At 33.3% G+C, this 18,497-nt stretch overlaps 1 protein-coding gene across 7 annotated transcripts in view; it reads left to right on the top strand.

Annotated features, from left to right (window-relative positions):
• The window catches only part of Rbp6 (RNA-binding protein 6), a 598,400-nt gene that overhangs the window by 339,854 nt on the left and 240,049 nt on the right, over window positions 1–18,497 (top strand). For all 7 annotated transcript variants that reach the window (XM_085663103.1, XM_035875510.2, XM_035875511.2 and 4 more), the window contains one exon: window positions 1,380–1,464. In XM_085663103.1, coding sequence (XP_085519229.1) covers window positions 1,380–1,464 — 85 coding nt within the window. The remainder of the gene's footprint in view (window positions 1–1,379; window positions 1,465–18,497) is intronic.

Genomic DNA, 18,497 nt, shown 5'->3' with positions numbered 1-18,497 from the left:
TATCTTTCGTACTCTGCCATAGTTACTGATCTCTATCGAATTTTTTGCCTCGGAAGCGATAATGCACATAGTGACAAAACTGTCTATATAGACGTAAATAATAAAATGACGATCTACTTCACAGCACATTACCATAAATCCTCAGTGGAAATCATGGGAGCGAAGGACACAATTTAGTTTCTTCGTTTTGAAGGAAAAAGATATATATATATATATAACCGTTATTCTGTTAGTATGATATTTGTAATGCTCGAGTTTCCGACAATATGATTAGTGTAATATCGGTGTGAATCAGAATGACTTTGCATAGATCTCTGTAATAATATCTTTGTCACATCAACGTGTCGTATTTCAACATTGTGACGAACAAACATATCATTATCGCATCGAATTTGGATTCCATAGAATGTGCTTTGTTTGTTTTCTATCGTATTTATTGGTCACGCGATTTTGTCTTCGTGATCAACACTCAACGAAGACGAAGCCTTAGATTGATTAATTGAACAAAAAAAAAAGAAAAATACAAAGTGTGTCTCAAGTATTTAAAGGTTTCTCTTCTTATGTTTACAAAGATTTATGCTATGAATTTTCATGGTCATAACTTTTGTTCAATTTTGGCAACCAAGATCTCATTCGAAAGATAAAAATTCTTTTAACGAGATTATCGTTTTCGGTTTTCAAGATCGGCTGTTACATACCTTAAAATATTATTCTTGAAAATTAATCATTTTTAGACATGATTTTTGCAAAAAAAATAACATTTTTTCAAAAATCGCACCTCTGCTTCCTTGTTCCAGTAAAGTAGGAGAAGATGATTTCTGTCACTTGTCCTTGCCGCGTCTAGTTAGATATACAGCTTTTGTTTCTGTCTATTTATGGATATTTGCCTAGAGTGATAATTAATGATCTTAGATTAGTAATGGGAAACAAATTGATTGATACTGGAGACTATGTGACATTAGAAAGAGAAGTTGCCTATCTCTAGCCTAAAGGATACGTTATCGTTGCTTTCCAACAACAAGAATATCATTGAGCATGGAAAAAGAAAATTTGAGTAGAATTATAAAAACCGACACGTCACATTGTTGATAGAGTCACTGTTGAAATTATCCATTCTCCACAATTTAGTTTTATTTACTTGCAATTTTGTCCTGACAAATCACTTTACTCGCAAACGTTGAAGCGTAATTGTTTTTCTCTTCCAATTATTTCACTTTATCAAAAAATATATATAATTTTTTAATTGTTTTTAATATCTTGCATTAATTATATTTTATTTATTATCCTCATAAATTGTCCGCGATATCGATAACTCACAGTAATATTAAAATATACATTTTGTAATCTTGAAGATAACATTTTCATCTTTTTTGTTACAGAGGTTTCGGATTCATCACGTTTGCAGATCCTGCAAGTGTAGACAAAGTGCTGGCGCAGGGTAATCACGAGCTAGACGGAAAAAAGGTCAGTTCATGACATTATTATCCGATAATCATTTAATTGAAAAGTATCAATAATTTTGTTTATCATGAATTCAATGACTTTGATAACCGGTCACAAAGGAAAATCTCTCGCGTACGAATTAAAATTATCGTTAAAACTCATCAATACTCAACTACTCTTTATGTATATATCTTTTCACCTCGAAAATATTGGACAAGCGAAGAGACGTAATTTACAACTGGAGCATCTGTTATAAAGTTTCTAACAATCTATCTCTACATCGACCTGCATCCTCGAACGATTTCAACGATTTGCAATGTATTGAAAGTTGGATCTTATCTTTTAATATAGCTCTAAAGTAAAAGTACGTATGCATGGCGACTTAATAGAACGGAAATAGAAAGATAATACCTAATCGCAAATAAGATGGGATCGTTAAGAGCAGCACGTTGATTCGTACGAGTTGCAACACTCTTGTTTCTCGTATCCTATTACGCACTAATTAGGGGATCATTAGCTTGCCACGACTAACGATCACTTAAGGTCGTGCGATAAGATAGAGAAATATGGAATGGGTTGAGATAAAAGAGCGGTGTATGTGTATGTAAATGTGTCTACAATGTATTCAAGTTGGATCAGGAACATTCTATAGAAGGAAGACGAACGATGCATCGGCTACCCGTAATCGTTCGTTCGGAACACGGTTGGTATGAAAAAAATTGTTGAATCTCTATTACTTTCTCACCACTGTTCCACACGCTTTCTTGTGCACGAATCCAACGTTAAATGTGTATCGTGAGAGTAATTAATTTTCCATGTTCGACCCGACTCTCTCGTTTCGGTATAATTGAAAGATCACGCTGCGAGCTAATTGATCAAACTGATAGATAAATATTGCATTCGTCTACGTATTACATATGGTGTGGCCCGTTGCATTGCGCAAAATTATTACTTTACCAGAGAGAAAGAATTGAAAGCGGAAGAGAAAAAAAGAACTAGAGGGTAGGATTGTGTGTGTGTGTGTGAAAAATTTTGTAAAAGTGTATATTGCAATTTTGATTATCTTAAAACAATTTAAACTGAAATTTATTTCTATATGATTATACAAGGATTCAGAAGGAAATATATTGGATAACAAAATTAAATGAATTAAATAGAAAATGTATGCGTTTATATTATAAATTTTTTTTTACATGAACAAATAAAAAGTAAGATATTATGCATCATTATTTTCAAAAATTCAAACTAATTGTAGTAAAGATGAGTTGTTGTTTTTGGCAAATATGACTCTTCTATCTGTATATTCAAAAGGAAAAGATCAGAAGAAAAGAATATTCAAGAGGAAAATCGGAGATATGATTCCGTGAGGATAATATCATAAGACAGAAACTGAGCTGGCGAGAAACAGAGAAATATAATTGCGAACATTAGCTGTCCACGATAGCATATAAGTATATAAGGAATGTAAGTATTGTCTAGGAAAGTACACCACGAATACATACTAACCGGTAGTTCATGGGGCTCATGTTATATCCAAGTCCACATAAATTTTGCGTAATTTGCTCAGCTAATGCAAATTGCTAAAGGAATGGGTGGAGAGAAGAGAAGAGAGGGAGAGAGGAGAGTAAGAAACAAATACACAGACAGACAGATAGATATACTAAAGCTTTCTTGATAGCAGAAGGGAATATATTATAGTGCTTTATAAAGAAATAATATGCGTTGTATTAAAATTCTATTATTCTGGTTTCTCTTTCTCTCTCTCTCTCTCTCTCTCTCTCTCTCTCTCTCTCTCTTCTTTCTCGTTTAAAAAAGAGAAAGGATGAAGAAGAAAGAGAAGACGAAGGATGATTAAAAAGAGAATGAGACATAGGTCACTTGTTGATAAAATAAAACCAGTTAAAAGTATTCTTACGTTATTATCGTCGTTTTTGGTTTTCTAGTGAATTTTGTTATATTAATTAGCGGATCACTCATTTTGCTTGCGGTAATGAACACTTTCATGCGATTCTTGAAAGCCCCATCGTCTTGTATTGCGTGTACCAAAAAAAGTATAACAAAGGATCGAAAGAAGCTACCTGAGTTCTGCTGAAGCTTCTCGGATAGTTCAGAACTGTGAAGTAATCTTGTGTTGTTTAAATCTGAAAAAGGGTGAGAAAACAATAGAGTGAGTGTGATACATTAAGGTTATATAGTTCTTTTCGCAAAACTCTAAATTACCAAAAGTAAGTTAAGTTCGAACTCTAAGAAACTTTAAAGATTAAATTGCCATCTTAAGATAATCAGCAAATCTATATCAATAAAATGAAAGAGATTAACATCTCTTAAACATAACGAACGATGATCATATATTATGTAGGCAACAGGAAAAGCGAACGTATTTCGGAAAATCAACGGTAGTTCACAGAAGAGCGATTTTGCGAATCGATGTGGTAGCGCTTCTCTCTATTTGGTCGAGACAATGATTTCGCAACGTGCTGCGTAAGCGCCTACGGCGGAACAATGCTGATGGGTGATCAGAATGGCCGTCAGATTGCGCTTAATCGGGCTGAGTCCTGATTAAAAAATGCACGAATCGCAGTGCTTGTAGTCCGCGCATCCTCATTTACGTTCCGTTTAATCTCGGCGTTGGTACTGGAAGTGGTTAAATCAGTCGAAACCGAGCATATTCTCTCGCTAAAAGAATCATCTTTTCAATATGAGATCCGTGTTTTTTACCTAGTTAGAGGATGTGTACATATCTATGTAAATATCTCTTTATAATTAAATTTTAATTCGAAATTAAATTATTCTTACAAACGATATCATTGTTGATTTGTTTTGTATAGGATTTAAATTCTAGAGATGAGCAGGTATTTCGTTATTCAATGAAATGATCCAATTTTTTCACTAACTTGAGATATTAATTGTTTATTCCATCGAAAATCAAAGATGTGATCGAAATTTTTAAAATTATACTGGCTCGGAGCTGATGGTCAGTTTTTAAATAGATTTGTTTTTTAAATTATGTATCATCAAGGATGAGAACGCTGAACGGAACGTTGGCGTTATCTGATCGCAGAATGAATCTAACGCCCTGTGGGATTTTACGCGTATGATAATGGAGGCATCTGAGCCTCATTAACATTTTCGATTTATGAGGAACGAAAACGATGCTTTCGCGAAAACAAATTGCATCTCTAAATTTGAATGCCCCGCTATGTTGCTCATTGTTGATAAAACAGATTTTCTCATGAAATGGAGGAAAAAAATAGAAAAGTAAGGGAGAGAGATAGAACTGAAGTACGTCATATTGTGGTAAATAGACTTGGAAAGATCGATTCGTGTGGCGAAAGTACGTTGGACGCTTTCCACGTTTCATCATTAAATTATAATAGTCTTGTGGAATTGATATCTACGAAATAATCGACTTTTGGTAATCGACTTTGTTAATGCCTAGCAGTTTAGAGTCTTGAGTTAGCAGTTGCATACTTTTTTAGAAATATGCTAGAAGATCAGTTAATGTGGATGAGTATCGAACGAATTGGGATATTCCTAAAAACCGCATTTTGTATGTGTTTCCAATAACAACAACCACTCCAGTAAGGTTTGATGTTGCAGAAATATCTTTCTTGAAAATCATCCTTTTCACTTCCTCTATTTTTCAATCTGTCTTCCGAATTCTCCTGTAATTTCCGAAGTAATTCCGGTGTCTACTTGTCTATCACTTATCACGACTTATCGTTTATGAAGAGATCCTCTTCTTATTTCCGAATTTTTCTTGCTTTTAATTCAATTAATCAATTATTCATTAATTGATTAATTACTCAAGGGGGAATAAATGTTCAAATTCCTCTTGTGGTTATATTTTTTCTTTGTTCGGGATCTAACAATTGAAGTTTATCAATTCATTATAGTTTCCTAGATCATTGCTTATCGATATAAAATCTACTCGATAAAGACACATCCTCACTTCCGTGATTTTCAGTGAACCATAAGTACTAATTAATCCTTAATGAACGTTATTGGTTTTTCTTTTCGATTATTTTTTTTCACTATATAAGGCCCAGTGTTATAACTCCATAATAAATGTAAAAAGAACTAATTTTGTTAAACATGAAGCATCCAGTTTTGTTTATAATTTATTTTTCTCTCACATATATCAAAACAAGGATTTGTATCTCAAGATTTTCTGAACACTCGAAAACAATGAAAAATAAGTAACGTCTCTCATCCGTGGAATAATTTATTTGGAGAGTCCGAAGCCACTAAGTCCTGCGGAAATTGTCTACACTCCCTTACAGAACTCCGGCTACCCTTGGTTTTCTCTTCTTCCTTCTTGTCACCACCCTTTTTCCTTTTCTTCAATCCTCCTAGTTGGCGAATCCGCATACCAGATCTTCCGAACTCCGCACATTTCTTTCTTTCTTCATTTCTTTCACTCTTTCTCTCTCTCTGTCTCTCTCTCTCTCTCTCTCTTTCTCTCTATCTATCTATCTCTCTTTCCTCTTTCTTTCCTTCCCGAGTGAATCAACAATACCAGAAGCGTCCATTGTCGAATGCTTTTAAATTTGAAATACAAACCGTCTGCCTTATCCGTCGCTTTTCCACTTCTTCTTTCACCTTCTCATCCTACTAGCAACAGCAGTAGTAACAACATCACAGAGACATTCGCATCCCCCCTTCGAAAAGGAGTTTTCATTCGCATTTCCTTTTCTGTATCTCTTCTTCGTTTCTATACTGACACGCGCGTCTTTCTCACACTCTCCTACAGAGCTATAGCTATATTTTTCAATTATCTCTCGACTTTAGATTGCCGCGCGTGCATCTTGTAAGCGAGAAAAATTTGAAGGCTATGGGAAGAAGAAAAGAAAATTATCTTTGCACGATACTCGTCGTATCGAAAAGATCCGAGAAACGATTAGAAAAAGAAAAAACGGAGAAAGAGAAAGTTATTATAATCTTTCATTACTCTTTCCATCTTTATGTCTATCTTGTAAAAAACCGTAGCGTCGTATTAATATTTCCGACAAATTTATGTTCAGTTGAATTTAAAAGCATTCATTAAAAAAGTTCGTAAGCTCTCCAGGAACAAGGAAACTCTTTGCACAGTGTGAGAGGAATAGGAGAAGGTAAAAAGGGCGGAGGGAAAAATTGCTCACTTTTAAATCTTGATTTAGCAAAGTTTACCGTTTACGGTTTATGAAGACGTATTCCAACACTCTGCCGAGAAAGTTCCGGTTATCGTGTCCGCGAATTAAGTTGATAGAGTTGTGCTGCAGCATCTGTTCAACGCAGTTTAACTCATTTGCTTCTTAAATCGCGTATTACTTAAACACAAAAATTAGCACGTATCGGTTGTTTCTTCGATTAAAAGAGTATTTCATTAATTATAAAAATACGAATTTATTTTAACTTCATTTTTTTCAATTTTCACTAAGTAAAAATCGATTGGTTTATTCGAAATCGAGTACTAAGTATAACGAATCGTATCACTGTAAATATACGACACGTGCGAAGAAACTCGATTGTATATATTGTGTAAGGGTGTGATCTTTTATCAGGAAGCATCGTTTCGATCAAACATTAGTCATACGTAAAGCGACGTCGCTCAATAAACTTAAGAATGATTTTCGAAGGTTTCTCGTCACTCACACATAGACGGTAAGAGCTCGAACCCTCCCTCGTTGCCTTTAATGCCTCGCCCTTTGATTTCCGGCTTCGAGGAAACACGATACCGTTAATGGCTCGTAACATCCGCGCCAAGTTTTCCGCGTAACCTCTTTTCCTGTGAAGGAATAGACCGTCCCTGTTGGTTTAGTTATCCGTGAAGAGAGTAAAGGAACAGCAGAGAAAATAAGAGAGAGAAAAAGAGGTAAAGAAAATAAGAGAGGTTAGAAGAGCACGAAGAGGAAGGGGAAGACAAAGACAGATAATATGCAGATCAGTAATATTTTTTCTTTATTTTTTCATTTTTAGTTTCTATTTATAAATTACGAAAAGAGATTACGTTTTACGAATTCGCCACTTCTTAAACTTCTTATGTGGTAGGATATTGCAAAGAAATGTATTAAGGAAAAATTTAACGCAATTTAATCTGTTTTTAAATGTGCTTTTTGAAGAGAGGGACAAATATCAATTCTTTCTCTCTCTCTCTCTCTCTCTCTCTCTCTCTCTCTCTCTCTCTCTTACTCTCTCTTTTCCTAGTACTCTGATGAAGTGGAAAAAAAGTATAATGGAGTTAGAAATATGACGAGACAGATAATATCTACAGAACAAAATTGAAAATCCTAGAATAATATCTGTAAGAAAAACTAATATTCCAATAGTGGATTTTAGAACTGCCAGGTGTAACATCGCGGTGTGTAAATAATTGGGTACATATTTATATATGTATGCGTAATATGGCAATTGCCAGTACCGGTTTAGAAATAAACGATTTGCATTTGCGTTTGCGCAATTCTGCAAATAACATTCAATCTCAACAGCAGTATACGTATTGCTAGTAAGTTTGTCCGTATAAATCAGTCGTACCCAACGTATAAAATGACATGAAAATGAAGTGTCGAGAAATCCTAACACGCGAATCAGCTGATTTATGCAGTGTGAATTAAATTTTAAAGCGACCCGCGGTAGATATTTAATCGCCGCTGGTAACACAACGTAGAAATCTCTACTCTTGTTCTTTCTCTTTCTCTCTATTTCTCTCTGGTTCTATGTGAACGAGGAAATGTAAAATGTAGGTAAATAATTATTTATTCTTTTGACGTCATAAATTATCGTCATATATATATAAGTTGTGTTATTGTATTTCGTGCTTCTCTTTTGTTACATTTTTGTTTCATTGTCTACCCTATCATTCTTCATTTCTAAATAAAATTTAAGAAGATATTGCTTAAAACATTGATGAACAACTTTGTTTCCGCCGCGAACCGTACGGTCTTCACCGTTAATCAATTCGTTCTCTACTATTTAAGTTTACTAGTCATCACACCATGCAACAAAAGCCGTATGCAGCTTCTCACACCTTACTCGGTATAGCATAGGAATAAATAAAATATAGGTATTATATGAGTGGTTGTAAGGAAAAACGCTGCATATCACATAACGTCACTTTCGAGATATTTTCAGTTACAAGTTTTGTGTATCAATTCTTTTTACTAGCAGTGTTTTCTTGATTTCTTTTTAATATTTAAATTTAAATAATGACCATTCATAAAGCAAAAAGTAACAAGAGATTGAAATGAAAGCCATGTAGTTTACGTGAAATAGCTGTGTCAAATAGAAGGATTCGTTTTCTACTACTTTACCAGAGCAGACAAGTAGGGGTTTGAATCACCAGTTGTCTACCTATGGCTTAGAAAATTCCACAGACTAATTGACCGTACGATCGAAACGCGTATAGTACACACATTGTGCACCGCTCCCCATCGTGAGTGTGAAATACCGCGAACATGCTATGTGCAGCAGGTACCATCTGTAGCGGTTTGTGAAATATAAATAATTAGTATGATGTATAAGCGGACTGTGGCCAGTTGTTATAAAAGCGATATATCGATCTAGGGTTGTGCCTTTATTTCTACGAGAGCCCAGATTATAAATGTTAAATTAACCTTTCCAAGTGCGATTTATATCCTACAATTTAGAGAAAATAAATGTCGAAAGGGATGAAATTAAAGGAAATTTTTTCCTCTAAATTTATTTCTTTCGTGGCTCGATACAATTTTCTTATCGTTTTTCTTCTAAAAAAAAAGGAGCGTGTTTATTCTATATTAGCGTGGGAAGCATACAAGCCGTTAATAACGATCCAATTTTTGAATCTCACTCAGAAAACAGAGAGAAAGAAACAATATCGAGTTTCGCTTCTAAGAAACAAGCCCTAAAAGGGTCGTTATTCTTTTTTTCCACGTAACTCGAGCATTTTTTAACCAGTCTATATAAAAGATAATTCTTGACTCTCACGACATTCGCACAAATATTCAAATTATGTTACTTTGTAAAATTTATTTTTAAATAGAATTAATATGTAACTATCTTGTTGTTATTAAAGAATATCGATTAAGTATCGAGGAAAAATTCATTTCTTTATTCACATTAAATCAATTTCATCTGAATATTATATAAATATTATGTAAATATATATAAATATTAATAAATTTCAAGAAAAAAATATATTCATTTATTGTATATTTTTATTTTTGTTCATCGTAAGATTATTACAGGAATATTGATTTTCGTATGATTTTCGAGCTGCAATCACTTGGTGTTCTCATAAAAACTCTATGTCATAAGTCGAAGCACAAAAATAACGTCATCGGTGAATGAAAAAGATTTCCGGGCTGAAGGGTAAAATTAAGGAGCTGCCGGGACTGTTTCTCGAGCTATTGCTTGGGCCACAAGAAGAACAGAGAATGAAAGGGAGAAAAACAGCAAAAAAACGAGAGAAGATATTATATGAAACCGAATATGAGTGAATTCTTTAAAAAATATATATATATATGTATATATACGTATGTACTGTCATATATATATATATTTAAACATATAAGACTATAGATCTTATATATATATATATATATATATATATATATATATATATATATATATATAATACTGTTCTCCTTTTCGTTCTGACATTTTGTCGGAATATTAAAAAAAGAAAGAAGTTGATAAAGCAAATGCGTCGAAGCAAAAACAAGTAGACTCACATCGCTGTCCAGTTTCCGAGAAAAGAGAAAGAGAGAAATGCGTATATACGTTGCATATTAGCCCTAGCATCCCTTTTTCTGGATTTCCCTCTCTATTTTCCTCTTTCGTTCTCTTGCTTCATAGAGCCACATGCTCGGACGATCCATTTCCAGATTAAACATGCGTAAAACTCCAGTCTCGTGCAGAGGACTGCGCACACAAGAAGTGTCTCCCTCCTCTCTCTCTCTCTCTCTCTCTCTCTTTTCCCTCGGCTCGACAGTTCCAACCTCTTCCTCCTCTTTTCCTTTTCTGTTGCCACCTCCGTCTTGTTCGCTTTTTCGTACCTTTCTATTTTCTTCTCAACGCATATAGTCATTCCTATTCCGTTTTGGGTATGAACGTAGACAATGACGGACGACATTCGAAAAGGAAGCTACATGTGAAAATATTCTATAGGGTTAAAAGACTCGTCAGGACAAATCCGTTGGTTCGTAAAACAACTGCCAAGTTTCTCCTGTAGACGACTGGCTGACAAAAGTATATATCTATATAGATTTCTAGCTAGCAAGAATACAAAGAAGAGTTTTCAGATCTCACGTAGAAAATTCCATTTATTCGTACATATGTATATACAAATATTATTTTCGATATCTTATGACAAATTAAAAAACGTTTAGCTATATGCTGATGTAATATTAATTCGAGAATATTAAACGATTTTATAAATAAAATTATTGATTTTCATAGATTTTGATTTGATGATATTATAACCTTTTTAAAAAAAATATTCGACAGTAAGACTCGTTAATTTAAATTAGAAATTTCTTATAAAAGTAGTAGTAGCTTTTTGAACAATGAGACGTAGATGTTAAAAACGTCCTTCTAAGGCCAAGGTCGAGAGTAATATTGATTGTTAAGCTTAATGAGACATCCTCAGTGTGTGTTTTCGTATGTGTAAATGGAGCACGTCTCGTCTAAATGGGAGTATGTACGTATGTATATTTACATATATACAAAAGTAGACCGCTCGTATGAATGTGAGTGCGATAAAAGTGGGGATAACGTGACGACATGAGAGATGTGCGCGAGGAATAAGAAGCTCATCAGTAATGGTGCGATGTAAGAGTGAAAGAGAAGAAATAGACATAGAAGCTCTTTAAAGGGTCCGAGAGGTTGAGAGTAAAGTTTCTCTTCGATCTGTATATGAGATTTTTCTCTTTTTTTCTCTTCCATACATACATACTTTATATCTGTAGATGAGAAAAGCGGATAATTTATATGAATAGGATATGAAAGGAAATGTACGTCTTAATTGTGAACGCGATTTTTAATGTTTTCTGAATTGTGTGTAGTTTCAACAATGAACTTTATTTCTCTTTTTCTCTCTCTCTCCTCTCTCTATTATTGTCTATTATAGAAGAAAAAGTACAGAGAGGAACGAGCAATGTTTAGCAAAGAAGAAGAAAAACTGAATAACGCGGGGCTAACAGAACTTCTCGAGCAATGTATATCAATTTGAATAATGGTTCGTTCGATGTCGACTGAAGAATCTTGAACGAAACAACGAAACATGGAATCTTTTCGAAAGGATGATGAAGCTTATGTTCTTTTGAAACGAGTAATTTTTTGACTTCTCGCACGAATAAAATAACAGTTTTGCTCGATCATGATAAACGTGAATTTCCTTGTAAATAAGTAGAAATACTTGTTGAGTTTTGTGTTTTAACGGTTCGATAATGTAAAGCAATAAAATATATAAAAAAATAAATTGGACGATGTTTCGCAAGATTTTCACTAATAAGATATCGATTTTAATTTAACTGTAATATTAATGATACTATGACATTAGTGATATGAACTGTGATATTAATGATATAAAGCTCAAAAAGTTGATCGTTCAACCATTCAATCAAAGTATATAATCGTCGTTGAGTTAACTTTAGTTTTGTAAACTCGGAACACCTTTATAAGAATTTTTATCAGGCAAAATACAATAACTGAAGCATGTGTTTTCCTTCTCACACAGCAGAAATTGGTTACGGACTTTGGAATCAGCCGGGACACTGTGGCTACTACACTGGGAACCTAAAAGGGTGTTGTCGATTATCGAAGTTGAAGCTTTCCAGTTAATTGCGTAGTTCGTCGGCTTTGCCCATAAATGTCCGAATTATTGGAAACACTCGATCGATGAGTGTTAAATACGCGGACCGCTTCAAAGCCATTTTGTGGCGCCTTCCTCGACATCGAGGACTTCCCAATGGATTTCCACGCTGCGAAGGGCTATCTACAAGTTAGCTACTTCCAAGCGGAATCCTATTTCTGCGAGTAGAATTGTGACTTTCAAAATGGAGAAGTAAGCGATAGATAATTGTTCTAACGATTGCAAGTGTGTTAGTGATTTTGTGTGTATCAAGAAACATCGACAGAATAAAATTAAAATGAAGATGAAAAAGAAAGAGAGATTTTGTTGTTCCACCCGTTTAAATAATTCATAAGCAATATCGCACCATGGTCACGGTCACGTCTTGGCTTCCTTTCTGATTGGCTTGAATTTACGATCCATTGTCGCCTGATTGGCCACGCTTGTGCGACGGATGGTGGCTTCGTAAAGAAAAGCACTTTATCGTCTGAAAGCATTGACGTGCCAAACGGAATACCATGGTACGTGGATGCAAGAGAGAGAGAGGGAGAGAGAGAAAGAGAAAGAGAAAGAGAGAGAGAGAGAGAGAGAGCATAAAACACTTTCGGTAATTTCTCAGGGACTTTCTAGCGTCCCTTTTCTTTCCTTTTATTCATTTCTCGATTTGGTACTATCTTACTCTTCATCCATTTTGATCCCGTGCGGAAGAAATTTTGAGAGATATTTCCCAACTGTTGAAAATCGAGAGGCCGCTTATTTCGTTTTTCATTTTTCCTCTTCCATATATACATACGTAGAGACACAAATTACTATGTTCAAATCGGAATAAATATGGAGATGCAGTTGATGTACAAAGAATGATTGTCTCGACAAAAATATTTCAAGATGATATCTTTTAATAAGAATGACATTCGTTAGAACACGTTGAAAGTGAATTTTTGATTCAAAGAAATATCGAATGGATACTGGCTTAAGTGATTTAGTGTTCATTCGATTGATGAAACGATATTCGCCATTCGGTTAATAATTCGGATTTCTTCTTATAGATATAGCTTCTTGTTAAGGACTGTGTATATGATCGGTAGCAATACATTCGTTCGGATTTTAGTTTCTGTATCGGACGGCACAAATTAGTGTTAATCCAACTAGCGAAACTCACGGTATATATCTACAAATATAAAATATTTGTTCTTTATTACCATAATTTCATTTATAACATAAAATCCGAACAATTAGTTAATACATCATGGCATCCGCAGAAATTGGACAGTTAATTAAAACAATTAAAAGCCTCTTAAACTAAAATTGCAAGTATGTCAATCATTGAGGGAAGAGGTGAATAAGCATATAGCTTCGTATTCGGATTTATATACTCAATTAAGTAGCCTCATAAAAAAGTATATGTATGTAACCGACGACGTTATCAGACCTTTCAGTAAATGGTTACACCTTCATGAATAGACGTTTTAACCAAAGCGAAAGTATTACCAGTGGAAATATGTATGCGCGTAATAATCAATCGACAAGCCGGCCTAGCGTAATTCGATTGTTTAGTTGACCACATTGCATCGGACGAACCGGCGAAAATGTGTCAAAAAGAAATAGAAAAATTAAATTCATTGTTCAATGATAGTATTCCGATCACGCAAAAGCAAATAGAAGTCCTAAATCTCTGATGTGATAAATCGGTTCCAATCTCTGTTTATATCGATTGTATTAATAGACATACTATCGAATTTGGTCATACAAAATTTACAGAGGATAACTTAAGAATTATGTTTTTATTATAGTCGATTTATTATTCTAATGATCACGTGAAACTGAAACGAATTGCGTTACTAGAGAAAAATGAAAATGTTTCGTGAAATGATATTAAATTAGTATTATAAGCACTTATTTGAATATATGTGAAAATATTAAAACGTTAAAAAATCCTTCGTTGACAATATTAAAATATTAGAAAAGAAGATACACTAAGTCTGACATTATCGTTATTGACAAAAACGAATGGACATGTTTATCTAGACCTATCATCTAGCTTAGTGAACTCATTCTTCATGTCGAAGGAAAAAAAATCTTCCGAAATAATTGGCAAATTTAAAAGTTATATTAAAATCCTCAGTTGTAAGGGAAGGATCGACATTTATGTTGAAAATCGCGATGAAATCAATCTCATAAGACTTAATGCAGTTTATGAACTTGATGTTTCGCGGTACAAAAGCAGTCAGTATTAATTAAAAAAATTAACATATAAAAAATTATTAACTTCGAGATACTTTGGTAAGATTCATGCGATCATGTAAAAAAGTTGTACAAAGAGTCTCAAAAACGCTGTTCGCGAAAGAATTATGTAGGTTTCAAAGCAAAACTTTATCTCGTCTGACAATGTAAAACCGATGCAATTATCTTGTAAATATATGCGATGGAAATATTTCTAGAAGAAAAGCAGAAACATCCTCAGACATTAGATGTTATTGAATCGATAAATATCTTAGAGTTGTCAACACTCATTATAATCGTAAAAAACCGTGACACAATTCGTATTTGCACTGATTTTTGAACCATAATGAATCCGACTCTGAAAGATGATAAATATTCTTTACCAAATATTGAAAGTACATTCACAAAACTCAATGAAAATCATTATTTGACAGTATTATCTAAGTGATACTTATTTAGATAACAGAGAAACATCGAGACATAATCCTCTTCGTTCCAACAAAAATTTTGTTTCGATGTAAGAGATTATTATTTGATATAAAAACAACCGCAGCAATTTTCTAGATATGTATGGACCGAACATTAATTGAACTTCATGGTTTTTACTTATCTGAATGATCTTTACGTCATGGGATCAATCTTCAAAGAATACAATATTCGGATGGGAAAATTGTTGCAGTGCCTCACAGATTGTAGTTTTCATTTGAACATCGATAAATGTAAATTCAGGTGACTGAAATGCCATTTCCGAAAAACGTTTTTAAAAATGATCAATCATTAGAGCAAATTTATACATCATCTATTGAAGCAGACTCTCAAAGAACTCATCCATAAGGATGCGCTATGGAGATGGGAGAAGACATTTCTTTTGTTGCCTAACCAAAACTAATGTTAAGCCCGTTAGTTTTGGAACATTTTGATCCATCAAAAACTTTAGTAGTGGCGGCTGATGCATCATTTACGGGTATCGATGGAATCCTATTGCATCATGCCGACAACGGTCGAAAACACGTAGTATATCACATATCGGCGTAAAGCTGCACTGATACCCAGAGAAATTATTCACAGTTCGAGAAAGAGGCTTTTGCATTAATATCAGCAGTTGAGTGTTTCATCAATTTCTTTGGGTTCGTTCCTTCATCCTACAGACAGACCATAAACTTTTAATGGCGTTATTTCGTAAGATAAATGAAATAAGGACAAAACGAATGGGCTAATATCATAACATATTTGAAGCTCTGAACGATTCAATTACTTGGATATGATTTTAAAGTTGAATATGTGAGAAAATATGATTTTTTACAACCTGGTGCTTTATTCCGACTTATTAATGAATTTCAATATGACAATATTGAGAAATCCAAGTACCTTTTGTTCAAGCCATTGAAAGCAAAATTTATCATTTTTATGATTCTATTCTCCAAAAATTAGAACCCATATTATATTAGCAACTTAAAACTACAGCCATCGATGATGAAGAAATACAAGAAGTCATACAGGCTATACGATCTGACTGGAAACAGATAGTCTCTGATAGTGAAAAGAATTATTACAAACTACGAAATAAATTAAGTACCTCAATAAAAAAAATAAGAATAAAAAAAATGAAACAACTAACATAGGAATATGTTTATTAGCCTAAAATGTCTCAGAATATTGAGGAAGTCATAAGGAGATGTAATTCTTGTGAATTATCGAATAAATTGCGATTAAATAAATCATTTAATTTATGATAACTAGCAACCAAAAATTTCGAAAGAATCCATATAAATTACGCAGGGTCAATTGACAGCAAGTATTTGCTCATTTTTGCGGCCACACACAGTAAATATCGACGTGGTCATAATAGGAATTATTTCTTCAAATCGCATAATTGATATGTATAAAGTATTTGATCGCTATTTAAATTTTTATACTCATTAATAACACACAATTTACATTAGAAACTTTCTCCATCTTTTACAATGAAATAGGAATAACGTATTATATTTACGTATTATATAACGTATTATATAATTATATAATTATATTAACGTATTATATTTAACGTCAGCAATCAGACATCTACAGTCGAATGGTAAAACTGAATGTATAATAGATATAATTTAATAGACAATAGCAAAAAGTTCTTCAGATTGGAAAAATCAACTTCACGAATTTTTCTGTAATCACCTATACATTATGATCAGCTCCTCCAAATGAATGATTATTGGTTGAGCAGTTTTTCGTACAACCGATGATCCATTCTCAAAAATAAAATCTTATCCGGAATCACAAAGAGAAACGTTTAAAATAAAAAACAATTTGATAAACATCACTAGTCCCACGACTTTTGAATTGGAGAAAATGTTATTGTTCTGCGGTGACAAGATCGTCAAGACTCGTGATATATTGTAAAAAAAATATCAAATCGTCAATATTAAATTTGTCTTTCTAATGATCGAATTGTCAAACGACATGTTAACCATATCTGAAGGGGAGGATGTGAAACAGAAAATGAAACAATAGATAACCATTAAAATCTAGAAGTTGATGTGAAAAATCTATCACATCGACTTTCACCACAAGAAAAGCAAGCAATTGAAAATTTAATACTAGAAAAATATATAGAAGAGACGCTAATCAGACAAACAAACTGATATTATATTGAACCGAATCGTTTAATGTTAGATCTGTAAGCAAAATCATACCCGGAATAATAAATAATAACTTTGTTCCATGAAGAAAGATATTATTAATTATTATTAATATTTGATTGGACTCCAGTGACGCATATATCGTAATGATGGTATTCAGACGATTAAATTGTTTTATCAATAAATATAGCATTGATTCTGGCCAGCCGATGTTCAATTGTTCAAGCAAGCAAAGGAGAAATACATATAAAAGTTATAACAGGAGAGTAAACATACGATGAAAAAACTGAGTCGTGTGAGAAACACGACGCCTTTTCGGCGCTATAGGCCTGTTGTGTACTGTAGTCAGCTATTGGGTTCAAGAGAGTATATGAGCTCGTATGTACTTCATCGCGGCGACCACGAAAAAACGAACGAGACACGAGCGATTCGCTGATCGCAGCAACCAATGAAGTACACTGAATCAAATGCCAAGTTCACATGACAAGTTTAGAGGTTTTATCCGACCTCTATCTTGGCTGCGTGAATAGGATCCCGAATAACGTATAACTGAATCCGCGTTGTCCGTTCAATTTTCCGTCGCAGGATATTTTTCTGGACACATTCGAAACGCGATGCAATCTACAAAACCAATAAATTTATTTTACAACGATTCTTAAGAAGTATTAAAAAAAAATATAACAAAAAAGTTTTGTGATTTTTAAAGGCATTTAATGCTATTCATCGTTTTTGGTTTTACATTAGTTTATGTCAATCAGGCCGTAATTGAGATTTGATCATGTCTTCATCATACGTCAGGATATAACTTCTTTCACAAAGATCATTTTACGAATTAGATCGGGATAATAATGAATTTCTATGTATGCATGTATAAATAACTGAATAACATATTTTTGAATAACAGCAAAGTACGTATGAACCTAGTGAGTCCAAAATAGCAGACAACATAAAAAGGCAAATGTATCTAAGATAGCCTAAAAGAAGTAGAGGACTAAAGAAATATATTCGTTAGTTCTGAAAGAAAAGAAATAGTAACAATTAAATCTAATATATATAAATAATATACAATATAACATTATTATTCTAAATGATAATTATCACTGATTGAGTATAATTAATAATATATGTCTAATTAAATTTATTTATCATAGGAATAACTTTTTCACAGGAATAGCTATAAGTTATATATATTTGTTTTTTCGGAATAGTCTGATAATTAAAAATTAGACGTAATTCGCGTCATTTTTTCGATATAAGATAGTGTAGCGATACAAACATGCGTACATGAAATCGCTACGAAAATTGACTCCATAAATTCTCCTGATTTTTGTTTGATTTTGATTATTAATGGATCATTCGAAAGAGAAAGGTTTTTCATACTTTTGTATCTA

The sequence above is a fragment of the Vespa mandarinia genome, chromosome 1 (assembly GCF_050613455.1).
Source record: "Vespa mandarinia isolate Hongniang chromosome 1, ASM5061345v1, whole genome shotgun sequence".
NCBI lineage: Eukaryota > Metazoa > Arthropoda > Insecta > Hymenoptera > Vespidae > Vespa > Vespa mandarinia.
Note: the sequence above shows the minus strand (reverse complement) of the source record. Positions and strands in the feature narration are given on the sequence as shown.